Consider the following 12744-nt stretch of genomic DNA (forward strand, 5'->3'; position numbering starts at 1 on the left):
CCACATCAGCAAATGCGGATGTGATATTGTCTGTAACCAGATATTGATGTTATGTGACGAGACATGGATAGGATATTGTGAGTAACTAGACATAGGTGTGATATTGCATGTAACGAGATGTCGGCAAGATGTTGCGTGACAAGACATTGGTGGGATGTGCATATGACTAGACATGCGTGTGGCAGTGAATATTACTCGAAACATGTTTCTTTTTCTCTGTTACCGAACTGGACAGGTGATTCAGTGCAGTATACCCTTTATTAGACTTTTATTTTTGATTTCTCACTTTTTGTTGTGTAGAACATGCCAGGTGGGACAGAAGAGGATGAAATTGAAGCTTTATTCAAGAGGAAACGGAAGTCCAAAATTCCAGGTGAAAGCGAGAGTCTCGGGACTCAAAAGAAGAGGGGAAAGAAACTAAAATTTTCGAATGGGAAGAGTAAAGCATCAGAAAGCCCAGCAAGTGATGGCATTGACATGCAGAAAGGACAGAAAAGGCAGTATTCGGACTCATCGGAGATGTCAAAGACGAAAAAGAAAAAGAAACGTGCAAAAGAAACTATTTAAATTTGTGGGATTATTTTTTAAAATTCAGTGTTTTATTTGACGAAAAACCTTATACAAAATAAAACGATTTACATTTACATACTTGTGCGCAGTAAATATGTGAACATGTTGGTGTCTGTATCCTGTGATTAGTGAATTGAAGACCTGAAAAACTTGCAAGCTGGATGTCTTGCACTACATCTGTATGTTCGGCTGGTCTTTGATTTCCCCCTTTGTGTACATGCACTCTGTTGAAAAATCAGGTGAGAGGAAAATATGCTAAAACCTGTTCATGCAGAACTTGTTTAAGGTATTAATGAAAATCTGTCCCCAAGGTACATATTGGCAATTCTAGCCACGTTAAATAGCTTTTGTCTTGTGCCGATGGGGCAAACTACATGATAATGCAATGTATTGCGGGCAAAAAGTTGACTTCTCACCGCAGCAAGTGATTGAGGTAGTGATCTGATAAACTTTTAACACTAATATAATTGCTCTCATGGCAAAAAGTCCTGTTGGTTCATGAAACAAACTAAACTTATGCATCTCTTCAACTTTGGATGCTTTTCTGATATGACATTCTTGTATAACCTAAACTTTTACTTTGGCTTCTTTGCTATTATGTTTAACCTGTTGAAATCTGCCATATTAAAAATATGGTCGACCACTATTTAGGCTTTCATGACTTGCTTAGTTAGCAAATCATATTCATGTACTGAGAATTGTTTGTAGTATGGCATTGTTGACAGCAGAATGGGTATATACCTATGTCAGAACTGAGAACGAAGCTCACAGGAGGATGGGTATATTAATGCTAGCACTTTACCAGTTCCAAAAGGTTTATATAGTCAGTTGAGTTTGTTGTGTAGCATTGTTCACAGTGGTAGGAAACTGTTAGGCTTGAGTATGTTAAAAAAGACTAGAACCTGATTGTTGATAAATGGACTGTGAAAAAATAAGTTTGGACATGATGGAGTCTGTGCTTTGAAATAACAACACGGAGGCAAGGTTGGTATCTGAAAATTTCCAACAACTTATTGCATTGAAAAATCTTTCATAATGAAGTTGGTGTCCCTCTCAACAGAATACAAACATGTTCTCTATGAAGTGTAGCTTCAGTATAGCCAAAACTGAATAATTCTTGCTCAATGTCATGCCCTGGTTGGAGAACACTAGCAAATTGGTTTAAAGGAGCATTTGTCTTCAATCCCATACACAATTGTTTTGGCACTCAAAAAAGTGACCTCCAGTAACATTTACCAGATTCCTGGTATAATTGGAAAACAAAGTTCTCTGTCCAAGTGTAAATATACACTGGCATAAGGACAAGCATTGCAATGATTTGTTCCAAAGCATTCATTCCAAAGTCTGAGGATTGTCTTCCACCTCAGCAAGGTCTCCTTTGGATGACTCCTGTTCACAAAGTACAACACCGTCAGCATCATCATCATCATCAAGATATTCCCAATAGTCTATTTGCACATCGAGTTTTCCGTACATAGTCTGTAGAGTCCGCAAGACACTGTGCTGTATGAACTCAACTTGGTCTTTGGGACAGTAATCATCGTAACTTGATCTGAAAAGGGAACAGAAACAACATGAACTTTTAAGAAGACATTGGGTCCAAAGGCTGTTTTGTACTTAAGGCATCAACCGCTCCCACGGGTCGCTAGTTCAACTACAGTCTCCCACTTCTGAGGGAAGTGGGATGGAAGTTTCAGAATTTGGTGGACCAATCACAGTGCACATTACACACGTTGCATAAACAGAGCAGACCAAGTTGTGGCCAGCCAACTGCCAAATGTGTAACTGTGACTTAGGTCCAAGAGATCGATGGCTCAAGGCCTTTGAGACTCTGACTTGCCGATGTGTGTTGCAGACAGGGAAACACGACGTAATTAGGCAACTTGTTCCTGCATAATGCTAACTAGTAAGAACACCGTTAAGACGGCTTTTTCTGGACTGGTAATGCAAAGGGATTGATAGCCCAGAGATTTGCCACTTCAATTCTACTTGTTACAAAGACATTGTTGCCATTTTAAATTGAGCTTACTGCTTTCTTTTGACTGTCAATCAAACTCTTAACAGATAAGACAAGTTGTTGACCATATTTTCAATATGGCAGATTTCTACAGGTAAGACACATGAGATTACAGAATTGAAAGTGAAGTTTTATGTTATACAGGAGTTAAATGCCTAAAAAGATGAAAAGATACTGACTTTTGCCAGCTTCACAAACAAGCAGAACTTTTTGCCATGACAGCCATTACATTTGTGTAAAAAGTATTTATAAGCTCACCTTCTCAACCGCTTTGCTGTGGTGAGAGTCCACTTGTTACCCATAATGCATTTCAATATGTAGTTTGCATGAGACAAAAGCTATTGTAAGGTAACAAGAACTCCTGTCCCCCTGTCATTCAATGCTGCAATTTCTCATCACAGCATTAGGGCCTCACCTCAATGACATACGTCAATGTCAGAACACCTCTTACCTAGCAACGGTTACCATGGTTGGCTTCTGTAGTCCTGACAACACTGTTTCCATGGCAAGCATCAAGGTCTTGATTTCATCCTGGTCACTGACATGACAAGGCAGCTCATCATTGTCGTCACATGTCATGCCGGCTTGGTGCAACAGGTCATAGTCAATTTCAGTATCATTCCCACCGGCCTTTATGTCGCTTATTAACTCTAAAATTTGGGATAACCTGGAAAAGCAGACATTTATGTCAAGATACTTTAAATAATATCATAAAGTGCTCTATGACTGTTGGCTGTGGCTCAGTCAATGATGATATGGCCAAGTGAAGTTTGTTAGAGTGCCCTCAATGCCCAGTATGTAAAGACTTTTGTTTTTCCTACACAAAACTTTTATTTTGTATCGAGTATCAAACTTTAATTGAGTCACATTGTACTTTACTCTTGCCCAATAAACATGCAAACTTCTCAACCATCATACAAAATGTTTAGACATGACAGTTTTGAAATGGTCATGTAGTGTCTGTGCAGAGAGAGATGGTACACCATCGCCATAATTTGAATGGTACGACATCACTGCAACTGATACCTTGAATTTTCCTCCCGTTCCTGTTGACTGAATTCTTTCCCTATAGACAACTGCTGTAAAATCTTTTCTATTGCTTCAAGTTGTCGACAACGCTTCTTGGTACATTCTTCAAGACACTGACATGTTGTGTCTTCAGGTCTGTCATATCTGTACAGATCTTCAAGGATTCCCAGCTGTCTCTGTAGAAGTGAAACACAAGTCACATTTTATGGCGGGAAACAGTCCATCATATACAGCCTCAAAAAACATGGAATGTTTGTATGATGATTAACTAATTTGGGTAAAGTTCTAGTTTGCAGGGTAAAAGTTGCTTACATAACATGTTGATGTTACTACATGTCTGTGTTGTAAGTTCTCCAACAAGATGGTGGGTCTAAACAATGTTATTAGCAGCAAAATTCTGATCTCTCAGGCAAATTGCACAAGTTTCAGAACATTCTTAATGCATATCGGTCAAATTCAATGTTTAACCGGTTCACCTCCAATACTCTGTAAACAGGTCCAAAATCACATTGGCAACAACAAGTTTTGGCAAAAGTTGTGAAGGGGTTAATACATACAGAACTCAGAGTCAAATTCACAAAGTCAAAACTCATCCATGGCATTTTCAATAAAACTAGGTATGCAAACGTCACCTGTCGTCAAAATATTTGTCATCTGAGAAGCTGCCTCGTTTTGATGGAATCCTTACCTGGGAATAAACATCCTTGAATGGATTCTTTGTGGAAAAGAAATCTAAATCCACATCAAGTAGGAACGCCTTTCCTTTTCCAACTGCATCCTCTAAAACTTTCCTGACTTGGTCCACAGATGGAAACTGTTCACTGTCAGATTTCACAATTTTATCTGCACTTGTACTCAGTTCATCGTTTGCAGCAGTCTTGTCCTCTGCTTTCTGTGGGTTACTGTCTTGAAGTGACTCTGGTACAAGTGATATTGCTTGGAAAGTGACTGTTTTGGGATTGTATACGGCATTGTTCTCGTCAATTTCAAGGTCATGTTCAGGTGCCCACAGAGTATCGCTGAGAAAATAGTCCTCTGAACAAGTCACCCTACATGAATATAAGTGTGGTAGAATTCTTTAAAAGGGGTGTATCTTAGTAGAAATACAAACGGGCAAGTCCTTTTCAGGGGGTCAGAGTTTTTGGTGGGTGGCTCCTTCCTGACTGACCTTCCCTATTTCCAAATGGAATGTTACTGGAAATACATATATTTTTGAGGATCTTATGCCATGAAAATGAATTAATGTTCAACACTGAAAATTTTTATAACACTTAAAAGAAAAATTGTAACTTTCTTGATAGTGTTTGTAGTAATTGATTTTTTCAACCACTATTTTAAAGGGACAGTTTTCACTATTTTTGCATTCATTGTCAACAATTTCTTGTTCTACTGCCCTTAGCATGTTGAGGTACATAGCATTCGGCTTGTCAGCTCACCCTGCATATGTGTAGACTGCGTTGTTATTGTTGACAAGCGAATTCCGGTCTGACAATTCAAGTGTAAACAATCACAGGGAATTTTACACCCCTAGATGCTGTGTTGGTGTTTCAACATGCTTTGAGGGCGCAGAATTAAAACTTGTGATTGACGTACAAAACAAAAGTAGTGAGAAAAAGAATCATCAAAAGTTACAGCTATTGGCCCTTTTATAGTAAGTGATAGAAACATTGTTTATAGGAGATTTCGAGAGACGAATCCCCAAGTAGTATTCATTGAAATTCCCAAACAATACTTTTGGAAGAACAAAAGTTGAAATCTAACATTATCAAAAGTGAACTTTGTAAATGCAAAATATTCTCAGAGTGTTGGTATTACCTGAGTTTTCCATTATGTTTATGTTTTCCTATCTTGAAGATGAACTCTCCATCCGGGAACTGATTGGCCCAGGGTGGCTTGATCCAGACAATGGTTTGAAAGTGTCCGGCGTAGGCTGCAGGAAGTATCCAGTTTTCAATGCCAAGTGTGCTGTCATCATAGAAAAAGATCATCTTTGCAAAGTGATACAATAACAGAATAAGTAAAAATATTGTAACTCAATAAATTTTGTTCATTTTCATACTTGAATCTACACATTTTCTGACAGAATCATCTAAAACAACAGTTCCAACACAAAATTAACAGGCATTTTATAGTTACTGTAAGGTTGAAGACAAAAATATGAAAAAATTGCATCAATGACACAAACGCCAATTTACAATACAAGCTTAAAAATGCATGAAAAAGGATAAAATTCTATGATCTAAATTTTGCTGGTGCTATACAAATTTTACACAAATTGTAGATTTCCTCACAGTTTGCACATATCTAAATTATGCCATCACTTGTGACTTGTATAAAAAGATTTTACAGACATCCAATGAGTTTCTTCAAATTATGAGATTTTTTTCCAAAAAGACTTCGCAGAAATATTCTTAATCAAAAGTGAAAACTTTCACATTTTATCACAATTTGATGATATCTGAACTTGGCTGTCCCATGACACATGCCAAATTTCAAAGAAGTCTGTCAAACAAGAAATTTGCAGAAAATGACTCTTTGAATGAGAGTCTTAAGGTAGCTAAATACCTTTTAGACACTTTCAGATTTTTATTTCTTTCTCAATTGAACACGTCCCAAACCCCAATAAAGTATACATTTTCTGAAAGCCCAGATATAGAGCTATCCGACCAAGCACAGTACACGGTCATTATTTGCATAAGAGTCACGTGACAAGCGTTTTGCTGAAGCTTCAAAAAACCGGTTTTTCCCGCCTTATGCAAACACGCTGCAAGATTTCCGGTTAGAATTTCTTCATTGACAAGCCTTGACAATATCCTTCAAAACCTTGTCTGCGATTTTTTCCCGGAGGCTCCATTCAAATTATATGGCGTGATAATTAAAATTCCTTGAAAAGCACCTTCATCTAACACCTTTAAGAGCGCATTAAAAAAACCAAAGGCATATAAAGAAAATCCCAGACACTGTTTTGAAGGATATAATCAAGGCTTGTCAATAAAGAAATTCCAACCGGAAATCTTGCAGCGTGTTCGCATAAGGCTGGAAAAACCGGTTTTTGGAAGGTTCAGCAAAACGCTTGTCACGTGACTCCTATGCAAATAATGACCGTGTACTGGGCTTGGTCGGATAGCTCTATATCAGGGCTTTCAGAAAATGTATACTTTATTGGGGTTTGGGACGTGTTCAATTAAGAAAAAAATAAAAATCTGAAAGTGTCTAAAAGGTATTTAGCTACCATAAAAGTATTGTAGGTAGATTTTATCAATGTGCTCACATCTCAACTAAGTCATCCCTCAGGAACCAGTAAAGCAATTAATATTCAAAAGTGTAACTTGCCTGTTTATTTTGAAATTTTATCTCAAATGTGATTTTTAACCGCATATAACACCTCACCTGGAGAGTTTGTCTTTATCAAAGACATCATCAGCTGGCATATCAATTGGAATGCACATATCCGGATGGGAATCAAAATGCACTAGTGTAATGCCTTCCATTGGTAAGTGTCTGGATCCAATGCCCCTGTAGATGTGTGGCAATACCTGTACAAGCAAGAAAGGCTCATAATTTTTAGTTCTATTCCTATGTTGAATGTCAGGTGGGTTTACACAACACACAAATATATAATAAGTAAAAACATAACTTAAAGGACAAAGTAATAATACCTCTGTTACTGTTACTTAAGTTTCACGCATCTTGTGATCTTTGGACAGATCTAAGTTTTCCTTACGTCTTTTCACTCCTTGATATGGTTGGGATATATATATATATATCGCAAAGATACTTTGAGATTATGATTATATGGTTGAAAATGAAAACACGTCAACCATATAATCATAATCTCAAAGTATCCTTGCAATATATCAATAAATAAATAAATAATATATATATATATATATATATATATATATATATATATATATATATATATATATATGTGATTATATGGTTGAAAATGAAAACACTATGTCGACCATATAATCATCTCAAAGTATCCTTGCAATATATATATGTATAGATATAGTATATGTATATAATATATATATTGCAATATATTGCAATATATATATATTGCAAGGATACTTTGAGATTATGATTATATGGTTGATTATGATTATATGATTATGATTATGATTATATGGATTTTATACATATATATATATATATATATATATATATATATATATATATATATATATATATATATATATATATATATATATATATATATATACTATATTGCAAGGATACTTTGAGGTTATTTTTAAGCTTACATTAGTTGAAAGAGTGTTTTCATTTTCAAAATACTGCTAAAACTTACATCATTATGGCCTTCAACGATCCAGACTGGCAGATCTTTGTAATCCCTCAGACCAGAGCGACCAGCATTTCCACCAGGGGTGGCCATCAGCTGCAATGAGACAACCTAATCGCCGAATTATTCAAATTTAATTCAAATTTCACGCCATTCAACCGAGAATCTAGTCATCAATCAGGGCAAAACTTGGTCCCTGGCTCAACGGTACTACGGTAGACAAAATTATTCCCCTGGTCAGCAATTGCCGGCGCTTTTCGTTTACCTATATTTTTCTTGAATGAAACTAATTTACTTCATGAATGCAAAGAGAGTATGGTGAAGTTATTCGATGTTATTGTTACAGCAGAGATCCTACCGACAGAACGATAGACACACTACACCGTGGACTGCAGGACTAACACAGCACTGTGAACACACAGATCAAGCATGCCCTTATCTAAGACCCCTTAGATCTGTGACTTTTATCACATCTTCTGTGCTTTGGAAATGTAGCTGGCGGTTGTTTTTACCGCAGTAGCCTTGTCTTATCAAACATAAATATATCTCTAAAGTAAAAAGTAAGTACTTTAGTGCAACGTCTACCAAAGAGTTCACTTTTGACTGATTTTGGACAACATTTTACCTGTGCGCAAGTTTCTCATTTGAATTTTCTAGGGGGCCTAACTAAAGGGTATATTCCAAGATGGCGAACAACCAGCACCATGTGTCGTGTGGTCGTGATTTGCACTGTGTTCCTGATATTGCGGACTCCACGCAGCTCGCCTCAGTCGCCGGGTAAGGTTCACCAATTGTCTTAGAAACTTGACAGTACATGCTTCGCCAGATATTTTTTTTTCTTTCATTTTTTAAATTTTGTTCGCGCTGTTTCAGGTGCGCGTTCGTCTGTTCAGTGGCATTTCATTCCAATGGGATACAGACTATGTACCGGGCGTTGTTCCGGCCTATGAATGAAACATGTACGGGGTAGCTCTATAGTTAGAACACCTGCACACGTTTAATACTGGATATCACTGAGAACCTCGTATCGTTCAGTCGGTTTTTGCCGAATGATGAAGAGAGATTTCACATCCCGATCTATTCAGTTCAAGGAGGCAGCATTCCATGATTCAGTTGTCAGTTGAACTTGACATTATAGAATGTAGGCACTTTGACAAGATAGTGAGAAAAGGAGTATGTAGCGGAAGCCCCGAGGATGATGCTATGAACTATAGCATCTTTTTCAACTATCAGAAATGACGTAGTGCGGTAGTCATTTTCGTTTACGATTTTTAAACCGTTACCATGATAATACGGTATATCGGAAAAGTAACAAAGCCTGTATCGAATTCTAATATCATTTTATTAAAACTGAGGTTTTTTCATATTTTGTTCATTTTGAAGAGGTAAATACTACATTTATACAATTTGACTGAAGTTGCATTTTCAAAGCTGTTTCGACAGTAACGCTTCAAAGAACAGCGGAAACAGATCGGAGAAGGCATCAAAAGAAGATGTAGCTGTGGGTCCATAGCTGTGGTGTTTTCAGACGGGATTCATGCCTTTTACGGGCTGGTTTTGACTTTTACGATTTTATGGTGGCGGGGTTAAAAATCGGAAAAGTCAAAACCGGCCCGTAAAAGGCAGGAATCCCGTCTGAAAACACCACAGCTATGGACCCACAGCTAAAGAAGATGCTGCTAATGAACGCCTTGTTGCACAGCACATTTTATCACCTTTTCAAGGCCTGCCCTGAGGCTGTTCAATCAACTCAGAATTTGTCTAGTGCACATGATAACAACCTTTAGACTATATTCGCGGGAAAAGCGTTTTCTCAGTAAACTCTGTCAAATTAGATAAAAAGCAATCACTCTGAAGTGTGATAAGTTTCTATTTAAGTTTACAAGGCATTAAATTTGACAGTGACTTGTAGGATGTGGTGTCCTTGACCTCACAGTGTCCCGTGTAGGGAATTTTGTCAAAATTAATTAGGATCACATGGGGAAAGAGATTAATTGAATACAGAAAGCTTTTATAGCAAACATGCATGATTGAAAAAAATCTGTCATTCTTTTTTTAATATGTTTATATATATATCATTTACTTACGTTAGCAGGGTTCCCATTCATTTTACCAGTGTTCCCTTGTATCAAAACAATCAGATTAGAGGACGGCAGAACTGTTACCAGGGTCATAAATCAGTAACCAATGTTCCGCAACTTTAGGAGAAACACTGAAAATTTTGTTCGTCAGATTCATGTAAATTAAATGCCAATAATATATTATATATAATATATATAATATATATACAGTATGTGCAAATACAGAGAAGTGCTGATGCTGGACATAATGCAACAGAGAATGTTACACAGTAAACTAAAATAATTCTTCATAAAAGCAGTGCTTTCATACCTAAAGATAACTTGGAGCATCTACAAGCCAAAATATAGAGGGAGATAGTCAGGTGCAGGTATCGTAAGTCTTTCAAGGATGAAGGGGAGGTTGGATGAAAACTCATTTACCTCAAGACAAAGCAAAATTTTGATGAAAAAAGTAGGCCTGTTGGTGTAAACTTGAATTCATCAGGTGAATGGAGAACCTGTTCTCTGGTAATCAGAGCAGCTCAGTCATTACTTAGGCATTCAATGATTTTAGATATTTTAAAACTAGACCATACCAACAACAGGCATTACTGATATGGATATCAGTATGTTACGTGTACCTTTATTTCTCAGTAGTCGGCAACATTATGGTTGCCCTTTATGCCTAAATTGAGGCAAGCAGAGATAATTAGCATAGCGTAATTGCTGTTGAACTGTCTGTTTTTTATGGTTCTATAGAAATGCCATACATCTCCATCATGTACCTTGCTTCAGACTTGAGTATTGTGGTTGCATACCTGAAGATAGGCTGGAATTAGATACAGCTGGGCAAACTATTGCTCATACATGTACACATGTACCACAGTTCATACCAGTATGGAGCAATACGCAAATGTCCCAGATCAAAATTCAAAGGTCACAGTATTATGAATTGGGCAAGGAGTCATGGAGTATTATGATTTAAGTTTCCCCTGTCAAGCATATTCCAGTGTCTCTGGTACTACAGTGCTGTGGTTTAAGAAATATAGGCCCAGATATACATTATTTTGGAGTTATGACAAGATTATTACAATTTTTCTCCTGTTGTATGGCAGTTTTGCAAATAACTTCAGAGTCCTGGTAATATGTAATGGTCAATTTTTGTCTTTTAAAAGTATTGTAAATTTGTGAAATCCTAGTGTATTATATGGAGCCTAATTTGAAGGGATCAGACTGCAATTTCTTGGGCATTATGAAGTCAATTTCGTATAATATTGTTAGGTATTTGTCTTTGAAAAAACCTTGAAACATGCTGAAAAATCCTGCTTATAGAAGAACAGATAAGAAACCCAGTGAAGTAAGGTAAACTACACCACAGGAAAGATTTTCAGATACGTTTCAAAATACTGTTTTGGTATGTCACTTGTAATTGTATGAACTCATTTGAAGCCTGTGGAGTGAATAAAGTTTTCAATGTCATGTTTAATGGTGAAAATCAAAATTGTAACTTTTCTTCATAGAAATTAAACAAGATTTAGTTCCCAGGTATTGTGTGTCTCTGATCGGAAACTTTGCATCGTGATCTCTGATTTTTATTCATGATCATACAGAGAACTGTAAAGCTTCCTCAACATGCTCCAGGAAAGTTTAAGCAAAAGTTTATACATTTCTGCTTTCAAAGGTCATATTCATGTGCTATCTTGTCTGTACCAGACATGACATGCCATTATTAAAATCAAAATGCTGCTTTCTTTAATTAATAAAGTGCATTTAGGTTGTATTGGACGCTCATACTGTACATTATCAGCAACATTTTTAGTGCAATTGTGATTATGAAAAGCTATTTTATAACCAGAAAAAAGCACAGAAAATGACAACTGACCTTTTTAGTATCATGGAGAATCAGTAAGAGACAACAAATGATGAAAATTGCCATGCAGTATTGGTGAGATTGATAAAGTTACAGTTGAAATACTCACACAACAGTTGTCCCTGTTCCCTACAATTACACCTTTGACCCTCCCCTTGTGAAATTGCTTTCTCCCTCATTCCATTCGAAGTGGTCAATTTACAATTAAATGAAGTTTTCGGGTGAAGGAAATCTCCTTGCAAAGAGAAGATTGCCAATTCCTGTCAAACGGTTTTGCATAATTTTCTCCATTCTGTCGGTTAAAAAGGGCAGTCTTTCTGCATTCTTTACACTCGACTAAACCATCTTATTACCCGAAATTCGGACTCTGCAGTTCCCATCAGTGGTGAAACGTCTTGAAAATGTAGAGATTTGTTTTGATATGAATATTACTGTAAGTCATATATCAGTATGTTCATGAGGCAAATATACACAAATAAAGGTATTTTGGTGAAGTGAAACAACATTGCAACCTATATAGTATATCCGTCATTTATATTTATGTCAGCACTCCAGCCATTTAACGGTACTCAACCATTTTATATCAAAACTAAGTTTATATTATGTCAGCACTCCAGCCATTTACTCAACCATTTTATATCAAAACTAAGTATATCATGCTTTATGATAGAACACTATTACATGAAGATCTTTAAGATGAGTGACTAGAAAAAAAGGAAAATGTCTTCTTGGTGAAAATTTTGATCTGTTTTTTTTTTAGCTTTGCCTTATCTTTGAAAAAAAATGTTCTCATGACTAGAGAAGTGTGGAATTATGGAGAGAAAGTAGACATGATGATCCACATAAAATCTGTCAAATCTTGGTTTATAAACAAAACCTCATTCTGACC

At 36.5% G+C, this 12744-nt stretch overlaps 3 protein-coding genes across 5 annotated transcripts in view; 2 read left to right on the forward strand and 1 right to left on the reverse strand.

Moving 5' to 3' along the window:
• LOC139147677 (nucleolar protein 9-like) overlaps positions 1–644 on the forward strand; it is an 18483-nt gene extending 17839 nt beyond the window's left edge. Inside the window, exon 11 of the mRNA XM_070718827.1 lies at positions 301–644. Coding sequence (XP_070574928.1) covers positions 301–567 — 267 coding nt within the window. The 3' untranslated portion in view covers positions 568–644. The remainder of the gene's footprint in view (positions 1–300) is intronic.
• LOC139147680 (UPF0489 protein C5orf22 homolog) lies at positions 578–8366 on the reverse strand. 3 transcript variants are annotated; one of them, XM_070718834.1, is made up of 8 exons: positions 8284–8336; positions 7932–8021; positions 7007–7152; positions 5432–5581; positions 4305–4665; positions 3614–3792; positions 3039–3254; positions 578–2122 (listed from the first exon to the last, which is right to left on the reverse strand). In XM_070718834.1, the coding sequence occupies exons 2-8, from the start codon at positions 8016–8018 to the stop codon at positions 1903–1905; spliced, it is 1359 nt and encodes a 452-aa protein (XP_070574935.1). In that variant the 5' UTR covers positions 8019–8021; positions 8284–8336; the 3' UTR covers positions 578–1902. The 3 variants fall into 3 exon arrangements, with proteins under 3 accessions (XP_070574935.1, XP_070574934.1, XP_070574936.1); XM_070718833.1 differs by having other exon boundaries at positions 8191–8320; XM_070718835.1 differs by having other exon boundaries at positions 5432–5604; positions 7932–8366.
• Positions 8367–8552: 186 nt separating this feature from the next.
• LOC139147678 (protein arginine N-methyltransferase 5-like) overlaps positions 8553–12744 on the forward strand; it is a 41375-nt gene continuing 37183 nt past the window's right edge. Inside the window, exon 1 of the mRNA XM_070718829.1 lies at positions 8553–8702. Coding sequence (XP_070574930.1) covers positions 8611–8702 — 92 coding nt within the window. The 5' untranslated portion in view covers positions 8553–8610. The remainder of the gene's footprint in view (positions 8703–12744) is intronic.

Source organism: Ptychodera flava, chromosome 13, assembly GCF_041260155.1.
Source record: "Ptychodera flava strain L36383 chromosome 13, AS_Pfla_20210202, whole genome shotgun sequence".
Classification (NCBI taxonomy): Eukaryota; Metazoa; Hemichordata; class Enteropneusta; family Ptychoderidae; genus Ptychodera; species Ptychodera flava.